At 40.3% G+C, this 21,387-nt stretch overlaps 2 protein-coding genes and 1 pseudogene across 2 annotated transcripts; all 3 read right to left on the reverse strand.

The window, feature by feature from the left end:
* Positions 1–188: 188 nt before the first annotated feature.
* Positions 189–1,522, reverse strand: LOC122661769 (annotated as a pseudogene).
* A 6,244-nt stretch (positions 1,523–7,766) lies between these two features.
* Positions 7,767–9,065, reverse strand: LOC122661770 (F-box protein At1g47056-like). Its single transcript, XM_043857273.1, has one exon. The coding sequence runs from the start codon at positions 9,063–9,065 to the stop codon at positions 7,767–7,769; it is 1,299 nt and encodes a 432-aa protein (XP_043713208.1).
* Positions 9,066–13,680: 4,615 nt separating this feature from the next.
* LOC122661771 lies at positions 13,681–15,120 on the reverse strand. Its single transcript, XM_043857275.1, has 2 exons — positions 14,340–15,120; positions 13,681–14,147 (listed from the first exon to the last, which is right to left on the reverse strand). The coding sequence occupies exons 1-2, from the start codon at positions 15,118–15,120 to the stop codon at positions 13,681–13,683; spliced, it is 1,248 nt and encodes a 415-aa protein (XP_043713210.1).
* Between the last annotated feature and the right edge of the window lie 6,267 nt (positions 15,121–21,387).

Raw genomic sequence — 21,387 nt, forward strand, 5'->3', positions numbered from 1 at the left:
GGTGGGAGTGGGTGGAGGTGGAAGGGACTGTAAATATAGAATGAGGGCGCGCACAACATAAGTAAAAGCTTAGATGAAACTAACAACTGTAGGTCCTCCTAAATGTTAAAGGTCTCTAAACACAGTAAAGCTAAGTAGGTAGAGCATACAAATTAATAGAATATTTATCTGAATGCGTCCGAATATAATTAGATACAAATATGATAATGCCGCTGTCCAATCGAATTCGACCAATTTACATCCTTAATGTCTCGACCATCCAAAATGACTGCCAATGAAACCCGACATGCCTTCAACCAAACCGCACCCTTACAAGTTACTCCCCTGCAATGCATAACCTCCAAGTTAACCAGATTAGGGAATCCACGGGAAAGCGCTTCCATCCCATAATTGGTGACATGACAGACTATGATATAGAGATACTTCAATGCCATGCATTTAGCAGCAATACATGAAATCTCAGTGTCACCAAACGTGTCAATGAAACCCAGTGTTAAACGCTCGAGATTTTGGCAATTGGAAGCGAGGAGGCCCAAACTCAAACAAGTAGAATTGACACGGAACAGAAATAACACTTGAAGGTTAAGGCACTGTTTGGCAATGGCAATAAGGCCCTCATCACCTATCTTATTCCCTCCATCGATGTGGAGTTCCTTTAAGAGCTTGCAGTGGTCAGCAATGGACACAAGCCCCGCATTCGAGCACTTGGAAGCCATGGAAGCCATATATAGGTGCAAGATCTCCAAATTTGACCAATTAGATATGGCAGCAAGGCCGACGTCGCTTAGGAGTGTCCTCACTTGGACCTCAACCAGACCAGTGACTTGTTCCGCTGTCGCTTCGAGGAGCTTATTCCATTCCACACTGTGGTAGCTTAAGATCTTCAAAGTCCTGAGATTCTTGGATCTGATAATCAGGGGTCCAAAGTAGTGGTTGTTGTTGTAGAGATCGACGATGTCAATGGTCTTAAGGGTGTACGCAGCGACCCCTGGTCTGATAGGCATGGCAGTGGAGCCTTGAGATGCGTGACATAGATTTCTTCGAGGGAGGAACTGTAATCGAGGATAGCGTTAATCCCCTTGGTACCAAAATGGCAGGAATCACAATAAAACTTCTTCAAACCCTTGCAGCAGTTGATGGCGAAAGATTCCATGCCAACGTCTGTCAAGTCGGGACAAGAAAAGAGCTTGAGGGTAGTGAGGTTAAGAGGGTAGGAAGAGATTAGAACAAGAGCTTCGTCGCCAATGTTTTTGAGGGTGAGTGTAGTGATGGCATCGAAGCGAGTGAAGAGAGATGAGATGGCGGGAATTAGTTGATCGGCTTTATTGGCATGGACGGTGAGGTGGTGTCGGCCCTTACCCTCGATGTCGAGCCAACGGCGGGAGACGAGAGAGCAGCTTTCACGGTCGAGGTAGTCCAGGGACTTGAAGATGTGGGCAAGGCAATCGTCGGGGAGATGGGAGATGTTTTTGTCGGCCATGGCTAAGAGAGCAAGATCGGCATCAACGCCACCGCTAGGCATGGTGAAGCCAACTGACCCACCAACCACAGAGATCGGAGCACCGGGAGGACGGAGGAGGAGGAGGAGTCTTTCACTTGTGTGTGGGATTTTTTAATATTGGGGTATATCTTGGCAACATCGCCAAAGTAAAAAGGAAGTTTCCTTAAAAAACAGAAGCTCGATCGGATCACTTCCGTAAAGGCAGGGAATTGGAGGGGATAAAGATCCCGGATCCAAGTACTTCCCGTATTCATTCCCAACTTCTTTAGGATTCAAATCTCTAACATCACGGTTATCTTCTTGGGTTTGGCAAATCCCTCCAACACATACATATATGATGTGATATATTGAAGACCTTCTCTTCGTCTCAAACACCTAACACCTTTTCCTCTACAGTAATCGGAAATGTCAGCTTCAACTTCTTATGAAATTCTCACATTTATTTCTTTACACTCAAATTTCATATGAGATCCACACAAATATGTAAGAGTGCTTGGATTTAGATTTTTTTTTCTTAGAAAAATACTAATAACATGAACTACAACAATTATATACATTAGTGATTAGTTTAAGGCGCAATCTTTAATCAATATTTGGAAGAACATTATTAAAAGTTTTTCACTCATTAAAGCTTGAATAAAAAGAATGAAAGAAAAGTAAGGTAGGGATTGAACTAAGGGTGTCAATCGGTTCGGTTCTCTGCCTTGATGATGTTATTTGAAATCGAACAGAAAACCAAATCAATTCTGGAAGTGGAAACCAAATCCAAACCTGCTCAGTTTGGTTCGGTTCGATTACAGTTACGGTTTAATTCGATTTTTCAATTTAAGTCTAATTCGGTTCTCCAATACAGTTTCGATTCAGTTCTCCAATACGATTCTATTCTGCTAGCCTATTAGTTGTTATTGTCTTCTTGTGTTATCAAAAAACTCCATTTGTTTAAATAAAATGTGCTCACAAAACTTTAAAGGAATCAGAAATATTAATAAATAAATATGAATCCCAACTAATCGGGCGGTCCTGGTGTGGAGTCCTAGCCCGTCGAGTGTTCGATCAGACCAACCGATTCCAGGCTCGACCTAGACCGCCCTGTTATAGCCCGACCCTTTAACTTATATATATATTTCCTTTTTTTCTTTTTTTCTTTTTTTTGTTTTTTTTGTTTGTTTGTTTCTTTGTTGGTCTTTGACATTTATTGGTTAAATACACTTAACGTAGGTGAGATGACGCTTAGTTTTAGTTTTTAGATCTTACTTTGTCAGATGTGCTTCTATTCGGTGTTATGTCTCTTTTTACTTTGTTAGATGTGTTTCTATTCGGTGTTGTGTTGCTATTATTTTTTCCTCTACTTACTTTATTAGATTTGCTTCTATTCGGTGTTGTGCCGCTATTTTAGTTGGGATAAGATTTATTTGACTTTGAGTTGAGGTATACTATAACTGCCTAACGATGTGATGGTTTGAACTTAAAATTCTGGTTGCATGTCAATTAGTAAGCCCACACCATTTAGAGACCGTTTAGAGCTAAACGGCTCATTAGCCAGTTTTAAACTCGATTTAGGCCTATTTAGCCCGAATAAGGCTGCCCCAATTAAAGACTGAACACCGACCAATCAAAATGAAACCATAACATGCCCGCCCAAGGCAAGCTCGAATGCCTAAACGGTCGAACACGGTGCAATCTGTAAAATTAGTGAGGCCTGACTAGACCCGACCGAGACCAACCAAACCCAACCGGTTGACACCCCTAATCCCAAGTGTCCACTTTCAGATCTTATCATCAATAAAATCAGATGGCTGCTTGAGATTATTTGGAGGCTTCGTAATTCTTTTTCCAGTTGTTCTTTTGCGCATCAAGTTCGTGAAGTCAATGATTGTGCGGATTATTTGGCGGCATTGGTGGACTCTCCCATGGAGATTTCCTTGTGTATTGACTCTCTTCCTCTGGCTCTTTCTGCTTTACTTTAGAATGATGCTAGTGTAATTCTTATAACGGTAATGATAAAATATAAGCTCTTTTTATAACCCAAAAAAAAAAATATGTCAAATAAACAACATCAAAATTATAGTTCTAGAAAAAAGGGACAGCAACACCATTAAAAAGGGAAAATTTATGTTTACCTCGCCTGTAGTTTCAAAATATTACATCTATCATCCCAAAAAATTTTCTAATTACATCTATAACCTTGAATGCTAATTTTGTTTGTTTTAGACAATTTTGCTCTTTTCTATTTGTTATTAATAAACTAACAAAAAAAACCACCCCTAGTTACCATTGCATACATACCCGGAGCAAAAAGGATTTGGGAGCACCTGCTGCTCCGGCGACGACAACCTGCTGCTCCGGTGAACAACAAACTGTCATCGTCAGTCTCCCTCTCCCACCGCCACAGACCCCAATGTGAATACCTTTTGAGGGTTGGTCCCTTCGGCCCTCCATCCTCGAATCGAGCGAGAAGCAGGCAAATCCCGTAAATGTAGATTAAATTACCAACCCACTAAGTCTCACAGAGGGTCCCTTTCTCCTTCCAGAAATAGACTTGGAGATTTTGACTACGAGAGAAAAAGAGACAGAGAGGGTCAAGAGCGCGTGAGATTCGTGTAATTCCTGAAATTGAATTTGAAATGAAACTCTGCCTTAAATGATCGATCCGAGATGTGTGTTCTGCTTTCTGGGTTCCATCATTCAAGATGATTCTATCTTAAAACCCTGCAAAATCCCGCACTTCGATCTACGAAGACGACAAATACCAAACTAACAATCCCAATAACTGGGAAAAGTCCATTGGAGGTGGGTAATTCATTCGTTATCCCATTTGTAAGAGTTTTCCAAGTTCACTGTTTCTTCCTCTATTCTTCAAAATTGCAGCTTCTTTTGTTCTTTATCAATGGTGGAAGCCTTATGCTTCTTTTTCTATCTCGTCTTGGTAAGTTTTGGAAACCCTAAACGCGCTGACTGAGAGAGGCTTTTTCAGAAAGCAATATCTTTGTTGTTTTATTACTCCGGTTATCCCCTGTGAAAGAGAAGAAAATGAATAATTAAAAAGAGGGGAATGGCGATCGCGGTGCTCAGCGATGGTGATTTTCTACTTCGGCGAAGGTGATGGCAACGTCGGTGATGGAAGTTCTTTGTTGTTCAGCAGCGATGGAGGTACGTGTTTTTTTCCCTCAGAGTTTTCATTTTCTTCAGTTTTAAGTTGATGAAGTTTACAGGGATGGTAAACATAATATTCTAAAACTACAGGGGTGGAAAACGTAAATTTCCTTCAAAAAAATAGATATACTGTTTTGGATTCAAGTGTGATATTCCGTTCGGTTTTGGTTCCATTCTGCTAGGTTGTCAGTTGTTGTTGTCTTGCTGTGTTCTCAAGAAACTCCGTTTGTGTAAATCAAATGTGCTCACAAAACTTTAAGAAATAACATCTATAGCATCCTGTGAGGCAACAAACCTCACCTTCTCCTCCCTAACCCTATGAGCATGATACTAAACAATATTTACAAGCTGACCTGATTGGTACCTTCATACAAAAGATCTAAAATGTTAAATAGAGAGTGTATGGTAAATATCACACAGAAACCTTCTCATGGCCATACTGCCTCATCAGTTTTTGGAATCATCTGATTCAAAAGCTTTGAATAAGATCAGGCATCTATGGTAGTGATTCTAAACAACGTTGCACCATGAATCCCTTGAAGAAATCCCCTTCCCTTGCTAGTACCTCAATCACACTTCCTGGTTCTTTCCTTAGAATACAGACCTCTACACTACTACCAACTCTTAATATGACTTGCATTCAAACAGGCTACAAGGAAAAAGGTAAGAAGAGATGAAGAATAGAAGACTTCTAGGAATCCACATGGGTGATAGCTTTTTACTGCAAATATGCTTCATTCAACTGAGAAACAATGGAATTTACAGCTCTTAAGCTACTGGTTCTTTCCTTAGAATACAGAACCTGTACTATCACCTACTATTATTATGACTTAAACTCATCTAACCTTTACCATAATAGAAAGTGAGACTCAGATCCTACCCATACTCATTGTCTATAAAACAGATCCCAAACTAACTGCCATGTCTGGGAACATTCTGTTGGAGAAGTAATATTTGGAGCTTGGTATGGAGCGCTGCATAGCACTCTGAAAAGGGCCTCACTGTAATATTAGCTCCGTTTTCTTCCAAAAAAAAACTAAAAAAAGAGATACTGTTTTTGTTTTCCTCCAGTCTTCTCCTTCTTGCTCTATGAGAATAAATTATACTAGTTTACATTAACCTTTCAAATGACCTCCTTTCTGTTTGACAAATTTATGTACTGCCAGGTTTATGGATGGGGGACCTTTAAGCAGCTGAGGATGAGAAAGCTGTGATGGAGAAGCTTCTTAATTACTTATCATCCACATTCTGAAGATAAATTTGGCTGGAGCAGCATTGATTCCATTATGGTAAATTATAATCTACTTAGGTCTTTGTAGGATTTTTTACTATCTTTGGTTTGAACTGCTGTTCTTCATTTACCACTTTGCTAAATGAGAGCTTTGTGACCTTACATGAGAAGCTTACATAAGAAATTTTTGGATTGCTTCGAGGTCAAGTATAAATTGTGGAAAATGTGCATCATCTATGCTATATGTTCTCAAGGCTAAGTGCATCAACTAGAATTCTTGGGTTCTGAACATTTCAGTTTAAGTGATTGACTCACTTACATTATGGGTCCTTTGCTATAAAACTCTCTAAATTCAGAGGGCTTCAAGTTGAAGTTTGGAGTCCGAATTATATCACCCCTATATAATTCAGAGGGCTTCAAGTTGAATTCTCGACGCTTTGAAGTGATTGGAGAGGATGTTAATAGGGTGTTCCTAAGATGCTTCTTCAATTAGATGCTCCCTCAGGGATTGGCCACACATGTATTGAGAGAGAATGAATAAAAATCCTGGTATGTTGTACAAGGGGGAAATTAGCAGGACAGAAATTGTTGCAGTTCTATGTTATGCTGGATTCAGCAGAATGAGCGAGATAGTCAAACCAGTGTGAGCAGAATAAGAAATAATCGTTTTCAACAGAGGTGGCACACTTGCCTCTGAGATCCTGGCTCAATCTTTTACTGGGCGCATGATGATAGAAAAAAGCGGCGTTTCACTTGTTTACATGTTGGGTTTCAAAAAATAAGCTCAATGTGCCTTTTTGTTGTATGAACAGATGGTGGATGGATCGACTTCTCATAACAGAAGTGTCTTAGAGCATGCATTCAGGACAAGTACCCAGCTCATGCAGAAAGTTTCATTCAAGAACATTTCAAACCGGCCGTGGATAATGGTTTTCATCAACCAAGGATGGTTATATTGGGGATTTGGATTACCAAATCCATTGTAAAAAAATCCACCATGTTGGATCATGGATTCAAGGGTAGGATTGTCTCGGATCTACATCCACTTTGTGCCTAGGGGCAGAGATTGCATTCTCAAGTTTATTGCTTTCTCTGACAAGTATAAAAAAGGAAACGAGTTTGAAAGATGGTTGTAGACTTGAAGTCTATTTATCTTACAATGTGATAAAAATTTTGCCATACTTGGAAGGAATAAATTCTACTAAACATCTTTTGGCTTCTCCTCTTATCTTACCAGAGTAACTTGAAATTTGATGCAGCCATGGAGCAAGAGTTACTACTAGAGGGGCTAGGAATTTACTTAAAACTTTTAATTTTAATTTTTGTTGGGGGTGAGGCCGTGAGGATGGGAGTGGGTGGAGGTGGAAGGGGCTGTAAATATAAAATGAGGGCACAACATAAGTAAAAGCTTAGATAAAACTAGCATCTGTAGGTCCTAAATGTTAAGGGCACTAAACACAGCAAAACTAGTAGGTAGAGCATACAAAGGGTCAGGAGGATGTTTCAGGTGGGGTGGATGCCTTCAACTGGCAAATCTGATGATGATCCTATAAATGAACATTGGTAAATGTTACAGATAGAAGACACATTCAGAATTTCTTTTTTTGTCATTTGCGTCTGAATTCATCTTCTTTGTTTCAAACAGAGTTTGCCAAATGATAAAATCATGCATTGAAAAATCAAGAGATCTAGTGGTGGTAATATTATCAATATACATTTATGCATGGACATAAATGAGAATGCATGCCAATACTAGTAGTGTGGAAGTGTTCCTCAGATATTATACTATTATGAGCAACATTAATCATAGATAAACAAAATTCACCCATCAGTATTAACCCATAGTTCTAAGTATCGCTACGTAACTGATAGATAATACATTTAGGATCGATCAAAAAATGATCTGGTTGGGAAAACTTCGAATTCGCTGTGATCTAAATTGACAGCCAATGAAACCCGACATGCCCTCAACCTATCCGCACCTTCACAAGTTACTCCCCAGCATTTCTTAACCTTCAACTCGACCAGCTTAGGGAATCCACCGGAAATTGCATCCATCCCATGATCAGTTACAGGACAGGCTATGATACAGAAATTCTTCAATGCCATGCATTTAGCAGCAATACATGAAATCTCTTCGTCACCAAACGTGTTACTCCAACACAGTGCTAAACGCTCGAGATTCTGGCAATTGGAAGCGAGGAGGCCTAAACTCAAACAAGTAGGCTTGGCACCGACCAGAACCAACTCCTGAATGTTAGGGCACTGTTTGGCAATGGCAATAAGGCCCCCATCACGTATCTCCCATCCATGGATGTGGAGAACCCTTAAGAGCTTGCAGTGGTCAGCAATGGACACAAGCCCCGCGCGCCTGGAAGTCGTAAATAGGTACAAGATCTCCAAATTTGACCAATTAGATATGGCAGCAAGGCCGACGTTGCTTAGATCTGTCCTCACTTCGACCTCAACCAGACCAGTTACTTGTTCCGCTATGGCTTCGAGGAGCTTATTCCAATCCCCATCGCGGCAGCCTAAGATCTTCAAGGTCCTGAGATTCTTGGAGCTGATAATCAGGGGTCCGAAGTACTCGCTGTTGTTGAGACCCTCGATGCAGATGGTCTTAAGGGAATACGCAGCGACACCTGGTCCAATAGGCATGTTAGTGATGCCGGTGAGACGCTTGACCGAAAGCTCTTCGAGGGAGGAAGAGTGATCGAGGACAGCGTTCATGCCCTTGGCACCAAAGATGCAGGAATCACAATAGAGCTTCTTCAATCCCTTGCAATGGACGGCAACAGAGACCATGCCTACATGGGTCAAATCAAGGCAACAACAGAGCTTGAGGCAAATGAGGTTACGGCAGCGGAGAGAGATGAGAACAAGAGCGTCGTCGCCTATGCTGATGGATCGGGGATCACATTTGAGGGCAAGTTCGGTAACGAAATCGAAGCGAGTGAAGAGAGAGGGAATGACAGGGAGGAGATCGGATTTGGCATTGAGAGAGAGGCGTTGTTGGCTCTGACCCTCGCAGCGGAACCAACGGCGGCAGACGAGAGAGCAACTTTTGCCGTCGAGGGAGCCCAGGAACTTGAAGATGTAGGCCAGGCACTCGTCGGGGAGATCAGAGATGTGTTTGGCATTACCGATGGGGAGGAGATGGAAATCAACATCCGCAGGCATCGGAGTGTTCTGGCTGTGGAGCAGCTCTTGTTGCGATGATGAGCATAGTTAGTAAGTTCGGGAATGGGCATTTAAACAAACACTGATATTAACTACCAGGACAGCGGATAAACATTTGTCATTTTAATCTGATCAACAAGCAATGGAAAATCCAAACGAGCTAAAACCCTTTACAGTAGCAAGCACTGAAACCAAAATTGAAAGAACAGGTTGAAAGAGTAGCGGTGGTAGTAAGAAACAAACCTGATATTATTAACTGTCAAAAAGAATCTCTTTGATTCTCAAGACTTCACCAACAATCTGAGTTTCCTCCTCTTTCTCCTCCGTCAGTGCTTCTGGTTCATCCTAGCTTTAACTACTCACCCTGTTCAAAATCAAAGGAAAGATTAGAAGATGGGTCTCAATCGGGATCAGACGAGAAGAGTAAGGGGGCTCGCCTCTGCAACTCGAGCTTGGGCGGAGAACTGAAGGATGTGCGATTTAGGGATTGAAGGATGAATATGCTGCAACTCGAGCTTGGGCGGCGAGTTAAAGGATGTGCGATTTAAGGCTTCGTAGATGAAGATTGTAACGGAAGATTCAAATTTGAACTCGCTTTCAAATTTCGAATCTAACGGGAAAGGAGGTTGGCTCAGCTCATGCTTATCAGGAGGTTATAACTAAGGGGCAATTACTATCACTACCCTACACTGAGCCTATATTACTAAAACTATCCTAACTTAACTTTCTTTTCTGATACTACCCTGCTTTTAAACTTTTACATCTCCTTCTACCCTCATCTTTTTAAATACCTAGATTGCCCTTCCTTTTCACTTAGTAACCTGTTAATCTATTTAGAGGCAATTACTATGACTACCCTACACTTAGCCTATATTTATTAAAATTACCCTACTTTAAACTTCTTTTCTAATACTACCCTGTTTTTTAAATTTTTACATTTCCTTTTACCTTGATGTTTTTAAATACCCAGATTGCCCTTCCTTTTCACCTACTAACCTGTTAATCTTTTTATTTTTTTTTTATGAAAGTGTAATCACACAAACCACACACTAATCCACATGGTAATCTATTTAGCCTCCTTCTACCAAAAAAAAATCTATTTAACCTCCCATTCATCATCTACTTTTTACCTTTTTTGTCATTAAAATAGTAAAAAATGAAAGCACCCACCCACTTCTCTCTCTCCCGTTTTTTACTCCATTCAATTTTTTTTTTCTTCAATTCTTCTAATTAATTAATCTTTTAGTCAACATTTCATCTTCATCGTTCTTCTTCGAAGTTCGAACAGATCATGGTTCTAAGTATCGGTATCATATCGGACGATACATACTAGTTTTGCTAGTCATCGATACCAATATCATGCTGATACCATATCAGGGTAGTATAGTACGAACAAGGGGTAAAATGGTTGGAAAACTCATCTTTTAAGGAGATTCAGGGGTAATTTTGCTCGATATAACCGATCCAACCCAATACCGTGTCGGTAGCACGATATGGACATGGGGTAAAATTGTTAAAAAAAAACTCATTTTTTAAGGAGATTCAGGGCTAATTTTACCCGATAGAGCTAATCCAAGCCGATACCATATCGGTATCATATCAATTTTGCAGGTTACCAATACCGTGCGTCAACTCTCTTCAAAGCATCCCACTTCTTCTCTCTCTTCCTGTTTTTATTTAATTTACTTTTTATTATTATTGAAGAGAGTCGATTAGTTCCATGGTTTTAGTGCACGGTATTAGAACGAGTATCGATAACTTACAAAACCGATACTATACCGATACGGTATCAACCTGGATTGGTTGTATGGGGCAAAATTACCCTGGAATCTCCTTAAAAATGGGTTTTCTTATCATTTTACCCTTTGTTTGTACCGTGCTACCGAAACGGTATCAACGCAGTATTGGTATCGATTACTAGCAACACCGATATGTATTGCTTGATACCGACGATATGATACCGATACTTGAAACCATGAACTGTTCGAAGAAGAACAATGAGAATGAAATGTTGAATAAAAAATTAATTAAATAGAAAAATTGAAAAAAAAACAGAACAAAATATCCAATGGACTAAAAAACAGGAGAGAGAAGAAGTGGATGGGTGCTTTCATTTTTTACTATTTTAATGACAAAAAAAAATAAAAAATAGAAGATGAGTGGTAGATTAAATAGATATTTTTTTTGGGTAAAGGTAGATTAAATAGTTTAACAGGTTATATTAGGTGAAAAGGAAGGGTACTCTGAATACTTAAAAACATGAGGGTAGAGGGAGATGTAAAAGTTTAGAAGCAGGGTAGTATCAGAAAAGAAGTTTAAAGTTGGGTAATTTAATAAATATAAACTAAGTGTAGGATAATGATAGTAATTACCCCATAATTCAACTCAATCTCTAATTCTACGTATCTTTAATCCTATCTTATCTATCTCTGATTCTATCTAAGAGATTTAGAGCTTTCGATGTTGAGATTTGGGAATGCAGGCGTCTAAATGCACGTACCCTTTATAACACACTCAATATTTCCAAGTGCACCTGCAAAGTACCCTCCCTAAAATCATTTAAGTTCAGACCAGGCGTTAAATGCTAAAAATGAACAAACTACCCTCCTCTTCTATGATTTCTAAAATTTGAAAACATCTAAATGCCCGGACCTATTTGCCCGTGATGGGTAAAATGACACGAATGCCTTCTTCTTTTTCTTTTTACCCAATACCACCACCACCGCCACCCACCAACCACCATCACCGCCCTCTGTTCCTATTTTACCCATGTTCTTGTTAGCCAGCGCAGCTCAATCTTCTTCTTCCCCCCACGATCATCCACAAATCTGCAGGGCAATTTAAGTCCAACCTTCTGAGATTTAAGAAGCTCCCAACCTGCAACTCATCTTTCCGAAACCATTTCTGCACTGGAAATATATGTGAACCTTAGGCCCGAACCCTAATCTTCGGCATGAAATACCCAGAAATAAAAAAGAACGAACCCATCGCACTGTCCTCTCTTAGCCTGAGGTCCCAAGTCCAAACCCTAATCTTCTTTCTTCTCTGATTCAGAGTTCAGACGCCGTTTTGGACTCTTTTTTTCTTTTGGGTGGATGGTGGGAGGGCGGTGGTGGTTTTTGCTTCCCAAGTCTCCAATCCCAAAAGAGTGTTGTAAAATGAGTTATCGGTTTACAAGTACTGCAATGGTGTCAGCCGTCTCCGTTGGCGCGATTGATTGTTTTTCTTTTTCTTTGTGGTTGGAATGTCATGGATCATATTACACTGCTACTTTACTTCTTTTTTTTCCCGTTTGTAGGTTTCAGTTCTTCAATCTTTATGCATCTTATAAAAGAATGAACACATCACCCCTGAAATCACAGAGTTCCCAACTATAAAATTCGACATCATAACACTGCAACAAACCACAACCGAGTTGGCCGTGTATAGAATCAGCCATATCAGTAGCAGAAAATACATGAAAGCTGTGAAGCTTCGGTTCAGACCCACAAGCCAGTACAGAGGAGCAGAGAACAAAAAGGCCAAGATGAGCAGAAATGGCAGAAAACCGAACCCATTAGCAATCACATAAGATGAGACCCTGTAGCAATCCCAGTGAGAAACAATATGGACACTTGCAGATTGGTCCAGAGTTCGGCAGTGGAAGAGGGCGAGGGATGGAGAGTGGGTATCGAAGACGGAGAAGAAGGGGACATAGGGGAATAGGGAGGGGGGAAGAAATTACAATGGTGCAGAAAAGTGGAGTATAAAAAATAGAAGTTGTCGGAGCATAGCCATGACCTCTATCCCTTGGTTCATGATCGCTGTCCACTTTCACGGGCATCTGACGTCGGCATCGCAGTCTGGAGCACGACAATCCTTCGCCAGTATCCAGACCACCGACCCTCTGGTTTGGTCGCTGCTAAGGGCTGTGGTGATAGTGTTAATGGTGGGTGGTAGTGGTGGTGATGGTGATAGTAGTATTACGTATCTACATCGTAGAAGAAGATGATGATTTAGGGAAAATGAGGTCATTTTGGTCTTTTTAAATTTTAGTAAATAGATCAGGTCAATTAGGGCTTTTCAAATTTTGGAAAAGATAGAAAAAAGGATAGTTTGATCATTTTATAGCATTTATTAGGAAGGTATGAAGAATATTGGCTGCATTAGAGGGGTACTGTACATTTTACCCTACTTTTATATTTGTATTATACATGTTTAGTACGCATACTTATAAAAATTGTGGATTTTTTTTTTCAGTATCAAAGTTTTGATATGTAAAAAGACATTTCTTTGATTTATACGTACATGTACATGTATGTATGCATACTTACTAAGACGATGAGTGGGAATGGGTTTGTGGTCCTAGCAGTTTGACGCCGATGAGATTCCGACAATCGACACCAACCCTAAAGAGATCAAAGCAGTAGTGAAAGAGCTTGAAAAAAATCCTCTCTAACCTTCCATCCTATGGTAGGGAGGACAGACATCCCTACGTATTGGCAGGTGTTAGGATATATGTCCAAATCCTTCCAACCGTTGGATGGGTGGTTGGAGAGGACATTAAGTAATTTTTTTTTTTTTTTTTGGTTTTTTTGGTTAAGAGGACACTTTTATATATTATAATAAGATCACATTACATTCTTGAGTAAACCTTCCCTTTGGCATCATTCTGTATCATTTCAGAAAGTATCAAAGGAAGGTTATGCAAATCAAAATGGATAATCTGAGCCACAGATGTATAGCCAGCTAGATAATCTGCACAACAATTTATCTCCCTCACATGGTGAATGAAAGTACAACTGCGAAAAGAATCACGCAATTCGCAGATCTCCTCAACCAACCACAGAACTCCGCAAGGAACCTTGTAAGTTCCAACCACCATCTGAATTGCAACCTGAGAGTCTGATCTAACTTGGACTTGCGACAAGTTGAAGACCCTCGCCCGCTGCAAGCCACTCCGAATTGCATGTAGTTCCATACAAACGACATCGGATTCTTGAATTCCACCTGCAAGAGCAAAAACTGGCTCTCCCCGGTAATTTCTACCGATGGCACCATACCCTCCAAAACCACCTTTTACAGAGCCATCACAATTGATTGCTATTCACCCAACAGGTGGCATAGGCCAGGTATGAAAAGTGGGCAATGAAAGAGAATACAGCACTGAAATACCCCACCTCTCAAAAAACTCCCGTGTGTCGCCTATTGTCCTCAACTTTCAAAGCCAAGTTAGAAAACCTGCCCCTAACATCACGCTCAATGCTCTTCAGAACAGAACGGCTGTAGCCAGACTTGGCCTTTTGAGATGCGCCCTTGCATTCCTCTCCTGCCAAAGCCGATAAACCGAGGAGATGAAACTGAACTTCCTAACCGAGCCTAAGAGAGATCCTCCATTGAAATGAGAAACCAACCATTCAACCACATCCTTCCAAGTGCCCAGCGGGTTCCTATTGAATCCATTGAGACTCAACACCTCCCTCCACACAGCAGAAGAGAAATCACATTCAAACAAAAGGTGATCAGTTGTCTCAACCGCATTGCCACAAAGATAACAGGTGGGATCAATCACAGTTCCCCACCTAGCAAGCAAGGACCGAGTAGGCAATCTACCCCACAACGCCACCCAACAGACAAATGAGAACCTGGGTTGTGAATGAGGAAACCAAACCAGATTATACCATTCCTTTCGCTCACAGCCACCACGCACCACATCCCACGCACTTTTCAAACTAAATTTCCCACTCGATGTAGGTGCCCAAACAACCAAATCTTCCTGAATTCTGCTGTGAATCTTCGTTGCTTGAATCTCTTCCCATCTATCATCAAGGGCTGGATCATGAGTACGATTAACCCACCTCTGACCATCCAACAAAATATGTTCAACACGCTCAAAGGCATGACGGCCAAGAGCATCAGCAATCAATAAACCAGACTGGGCAATGGGTCCATTGATCAACCATGGATCATACCACAAAAGAGTTTCCTTTCCAGGGTGAATAAGAGTACGAGTGCAATGTGGGGATCCGGATCCTGAAGGGTCCTTATCACCCCCAGTACTGGGGGTGCTGTGCATCGTGCAGCACTACCCATGTGTGCACGGTTACATGGGCGGTGCTGCGCGGCACGATGCGCACAGCACCACCCCCAGCACTAGGGGCGATAATTGCTTGATCCTGAAAACCGTAATCCTAAATCTCAACTGCACCGAGAGGATGGAATCGACTTCAATTTAATCTAATCTAACATTCTTTTCTTCTCCTCCGACTAAATGAGCTCATGGATAATGAGCATGTCAGCTTAGGTGATTGACTCACCTTTAGGTTTCTTTGTTGTAATACTATCTGAATTAGAGGGCTTCAAGATGAAGTGTGGAGTCCCAATTCTGTCACTCCTATCATATGCAAATACAAGAGTCATTTTCTTGGTCCTTCATTAACCAAATTCTTCATCTAGGATGAATCCTTTGGGTTTCTGAAGCAACATCTAGATGTTGGGTAGACATGTTGTTAACGCAATCATCAAGAAATACAAAGAAGCAAAATAGGTTTAAGCAAAGCTGATACAGAGATTTAACATGGTTCAAACACCAATTTGATGTGTTACATCCATAGGCCAAGTTGAAAATAATTAAATTTTGATGGCAGAAAAATACAATGGAGATTTTTCAAGAATACCCAAATGTCAAAGGTCGCAACAAGAACTCTCTCCAGAAAACCTAAGGTGCCACCACATACGTCACAAAATTTCTCCTTCAAATCGCCACAAAAAATTGTCAAAGCGGGATAAACTTCAAAACAAGTAGAAGAATTCAAGACACACACAACACATGTAGACTGACACAGCAACTGGAGAGAATGTTAAGTATTTTTATCTGCTCCAATTCCTGCCTACTCTTTTTCCCCAAGTTCCTTTAATACAGGAGGTGGACCCCACCTGTGCAATGTGTTCAGGCAGGGGTAGAGTGGTCATTTCCACCTCCTCTATTAGAGGAACTTGGGGAAATGGACTTGCCCAGGAAATGGAGTGGATAAAGGTCCGGATGTTAATGGGCTGTTCCAAGATGCTTCTTTGCTTAGAGATTAATAAAAACTATACCGACTTGATCAGCCCGAATGGCCCGATTGAAACCGAATCAAATCCGAAACCAAACCAATAAAAACGCAAAGGAGACCAATAAGAAACAAAAAAATAAAAAAGGGGGAAAAACATGGTATACTGTATTTTTTTTAATTTTTGTATATAACACAGATATCAAACCAATAATAACCTAATTAGAGGAAACTGTTAAAATCCGAATTGAACCAGACCAAAGCGACGGATTTACACCCTTACAACAGGGTCTCACCAGGAATTCTTGTTTGCCCAACTGGAATGATTTGATGATGATCTTATAAATTAGATTTCAATTAGAAGGACTTTAGTAAAGAACATTGGCAGACGTTATAGTTGGGAGACATGTTCAAAATTTTAATTTTCTGTCTCGCATCTAAATTCATCTCCCTTGTGGTCCTTCCACTATACAGAAGCATTCTATCTAATGTACACCCATTAACCAGAAATGCCCAAGCCCAACCCAACCCTATGTCGGGTTGATATATTGCAACCCAGGCCCAGCCCTTTTGGGCTTAGGGAGGGCAGGCTTGGCCCTATTTTATCATTAGACTATTTGATTAGTCTAGTAGTAACCAATGTTTTTATATAGGTACGCCTTTTGGAGAGTGAACTCATGACCCCTTAACTGTAAAGTGTTGGTCCTTGCCAATTATACTCTTGGATTTTTATTTGTAGATTATCATTCCCTTGTTGGCCAGGGTCTGCTGAGCCAGCTCAACCCAAGGTCTCAGCTCACTCTCGGCCCAACCCTAGCTCAGGCCTAGAATCCCAGCCCTCGCCCACACTTTGGGCTTAAAAGCCCAACCCAGGCCCTGCTGAGCCAGGCTCAACCCAAAGCCTCAGCCCAAGCCTAGTTCGCCCTAGCTCGGGCCTAGGAATCTTACTTTGGGCTGTAAAGCCCAACCCAGGCCCTACCGGGCACAGGGTGGGCTCGGGCTCAGGTTTGGGTTTGTCGGGCCAAACTTGCACTCTTCCCTTCTTTTATATGGATTTCAGTTAACGAACCCAAGACATGAAATAAATAAAGTGCAGAATTGAACCCACGCCGACGGAAAATTATCGCCCCCACTACTGGGGGCGGTGCTGCGCCGCACGATGCGCACAGCACCCCCCAGTACTGGTATTGGAGATCCGGATCATTTGGAACAACAAAGTCTGAATGGGGGTAATGCCCAAAGGGGGCAATTTAGTATAGGAGTAGTAATGAGGATCCTTTAATTAGTAGTCAAAGAAAAGTCTATGTCTAAGTCAATGATTGGGGAAGCTCTGAGTGGACGCTTTGATGCTTAGGTATGAACATTACATTTACATAAAACCCACAATTTAGAATTTAAAGTACACACTCATCCCAGCATAAGAGAGATTAAGACCCAGAAATGATTAGAAAAAAAAGCACATCATTTACTTTGCACCACCTGAATGATTGTATCATCAAATATCAAATGGAAATGCCCATTTACCTACTTTAAGAATGCAATGCAATGCACTGCACCACCATCCCTCAAAACATAATAAGGAGAAAGAAAAATAAAAAAGATAGGAATGAAAAAGAGGTTGCCTTGCCTAGCTGCCATGACCTATAAGTACATCATTGTCCATTACTAACCAAATCCTCACTTATTTCCCATCTCCTCAGTCCTCACAAATTCACAACTAACTCTCTCTCTCTGTCCACTTTAAGCTGTTTTCAAGTGGTGGTTGAAAGTCATAGGTTGAACAACTGTCACTTTTGACTTCCTGTTCTTCATGCAGGGAGCCAATTTCCTCTATAGTCAATCTCCATCTCCAAATAGCAGTTAGGAATATAGATCATGGTTTGAGGTATCGGTATCGGTCTCGGATTGCCATGTTGATATCGTTATAATCACCAATCATGGTATCTTGCTGGTATTGTATCGGTGAAACGATATAGACCAAGGGTAAACCAGTCAAAAAAATCTGAGGTAAACTTGTTCGATACAGGGTCAATTCATACCGATCTATGGTATCATATAGGTTTTGAAGGTGACCAATACCCAATCCTATACCGTATACTAAAATCATGATGTAGATGGGTTGGGCTCAGATTCTTTTGTCTACCCACATGGGTAGTGGCCCAGTTTAAGGTTTAAAATGGATCAGGAGAGTGTGACTTCTCTATTAGACAAGCTCTTGTCCTTGGCCAACTTACCAAAGACTATTAAAATGGGAACATACAACTAGGATCACCTTAGAAAAAAGGGTGTACTTAATACACGAGGCTCTCACCACTGTGGGGTCTAGGGAGGACCATAATGTATGGAGCTTTACCCTTGCTTTCACAAAGAGACAGCTTCTAGACTCGAACCCATGACCACTTGGTCACAATGGAACAACCTTTACCGTTGCAGCAAGACCAATGTGGATCACCTTGGCAATCTTATATAGTTCAAACAAGTACGAACATAATGGAGGGCACATGCTTAATCTTTCATATTGCAATTTGCATTCCATTTCAGAGTTAGAATTATTTTCTTTTGGGAAAAAAGGCTTTTAGTTATATATGAATTCATAAGAAATGTTCTCAAGTCATAATCTGGAATGTGACCTAAAAAAGTCACCTTATTTTATTTTATTTCTCCATAAACAAATGATTCATCTAGGGAGTAGAGTAGGGTCTTAAACTATTCAGTAACGGCCTTGTTGGTTCAAGTTTGAACTCAAATGCTATATGGAAAAGGCAAAAACTCAGGAACATTGTCAATGTCATCTAGCAAATGTACTCTTTTAATACTGCCATGCGGCTGCTTTACTTAGCAACTACAGTATCTTCTGTTGATGGATTCATCCAAACACAATCGACCATGGACAAGCTCTTCTTAATTTACTTGTGGAAAAAACGAGAAAGGCAATTTGAGTCATCTAGATCAGTCTTAGGTCACAACCCTAGCTAGCTATCCCCCTATGCTTTCAAGTTCAAAACCAAATGCCATAGAAAATCAAAACCCAGGAATTTGTCAACAAGCAAATGTACTAATTGAGTACTGCCATTCCTCTGCTTTACTAAGCTACTTAAGAGAGTATCTTCAGTGAAGAACTCATCCAAACACAATCAACCATGGAAATGCTTTTCTTTGTTCTTTCAAAGGAAATTTTAAGGCATTTCTGATTTATTTTATTGCAGAACTCACCACCAAAGTCTACGCCTAGAGTTTAGTGCAGTTTAAAGTTAAAAACAAATGGTGGGTTTTCTACTTTCTATGGTCTACTTACAACTACTCTTTTGGACTTCTTAGAAGTTGTTTTCCAACATATATAGTCAATCCCCTTTCATGTGCGAAATAGGAAAATGTTTTTTTTTTCTTCTCTTGGAATTGGAGTTTGTTTTGTCCTAACTTGTTTTGTTGTGATGTTGGGGAATGGATCATGGAAGGAACAGGGGAGGTGAACTACTTCAAGGATGAACTGATGGGGCTGCTTCCCCCCAACTGGATACCCAACCAACTTCACTTGGTTTCGTGGACTTGTATGCTTTGATGGTTTTCATCTTTAGAATTTCACCCACTTCAAGATTTACCTATTTTATTATTGGGTTGTGTGTTTTGTGGGTTAAGAAAACAATGTCCAAAATGACGATTTGTAGAAGAAATATAAAAACAGAGAAGAACAAGCATACACACAAACACCGGATTTACGTGGTTCATCTTCAAGATGGAAGCTACATCTACGACTGAGCAACAGAATGAAGTTCACTATTCTCTGGAAATGTTACAAAACCTTTCTTACAGTCCTATCAGAGATAAAAACAATATATAGAGAAGCCCTAACCTGAAGAAGTACAAGAATACCCTTGAACCCAGAAATTGCCAAACGGAATAGGATCAGACCAAAACATAATGTATATCCCATAATATACCGTTTCGAAGATCTTGACAAATCCAACATAACACCCCGTCTTTAACAAGGATGTACGCTATTTTTCGTGTGAGTTTAAAGACATTTGAAGCTAAAGGAAAAAGTATCTCAATTGAGATAAAACAGTAAAACAATCTTCATCCTTGATCCTTATACAGCCTAGAAATAAGATTGGTTATACCAGAGAGAGAGAGAGAGAGAGAGAGAGAGAGAGAGATAGAGAAGTGTAGGCAGGTATGATGGTTATCAATGGTCCTCATAAAAATGAGAAAGGGAACAATTGAGAGATTAATTTCAATCATAAGCGAGGCAATCGATGTAAGTAAGGTCATTGTTAGGAGACATGGTGGGGCTCTGTCTATCATCAAAGACAAGAGGGTCAATGGTTAGTTTTGATTAGGTAGGTACAGACAGATTTTGAAGACATGTTTGTGGTTCGAACCACCACAAAGCTTTATTATTAGTAACTTCACTTGCTGTCATTTGAGTCAATAATCACATTATTGGTGGTCTTAATGATCATGAGAATTGTTGAGAGTGAGTTACATACATGCAGCACATAAAAGCAACTACTGTTTACACTTACAAGCCTAATCATTCTATGAGACAACACTTATTCTAATGGCAGTATAAAAAGAGTCATTAGCTTTGGAGATTAAGCTTATGGTGCATTAATATTAATGAAACTATGCAAACATGACCCACTTTCTTGAGTTTATTTCACATATACAAATGGTGTAGAGGAAATATCGGATGAGATCTTGAGCCGGTTGGACCAGCAGAAGTTCATTTGGACTGGTCGAAGATATTAAGCAATATGGGTTGAAATACATATCAAATTGAAGATCTCGATGAGCGATCTACAGGGCTCAACATCTTTGGCGCTGTTGTATGTGTTTTTTGGTCTTTTTTGTGCGTTTCAAATGCAAAACAGCCCGCCTAAGTTTCAACATTTGAATTTTGATCTTGAATTTTAAACTTTGTTTTCTTCTTCCGTAAGCAAACCTCTCTATATTGGGATTTCTAATGCTCCTTTGTAATCGGTCTGTACTTTAAATAGAAAAAAATTCTCCATTTTCCCTAGTTGTGGATTCAAGTTCGTCGGCATTAGAACGAGATCTAACCCTCTGTTTCTTTCTACATCACAAACAAGTATTATTTCTTTTGTATGTATAAGCATTGTTTCATTGTTTGCATGATAGTGATCTCTTGTGTGTTCCCTTCAACTACTTCATGTCATTGAAATGATCTACTCACAAATCATGCCATCAATAGATACTTGGGGAAGAGTGGTTTGTCTAAGAGGTATCCAAGCTTGGTTACACATAACCCATCGTCAGGAAAAACAAATGGT

The sequence above is a fragment of the Telopea speciosissima genome, chromosome 5 (assembly GCF_018873765.1).
Source record: "Telopea speciosissima isolate NSW1024214 ecotype Mountain lineage chromosome 5, Tspe_v1, whole genome shotgun sequence".
Lineage (NCBI taxonomy): Eukaryota > Viridiplantae > Streptophyta > Magnoliopsida > Proteales > Proteaceae > Telopea > Telopea speciosissima.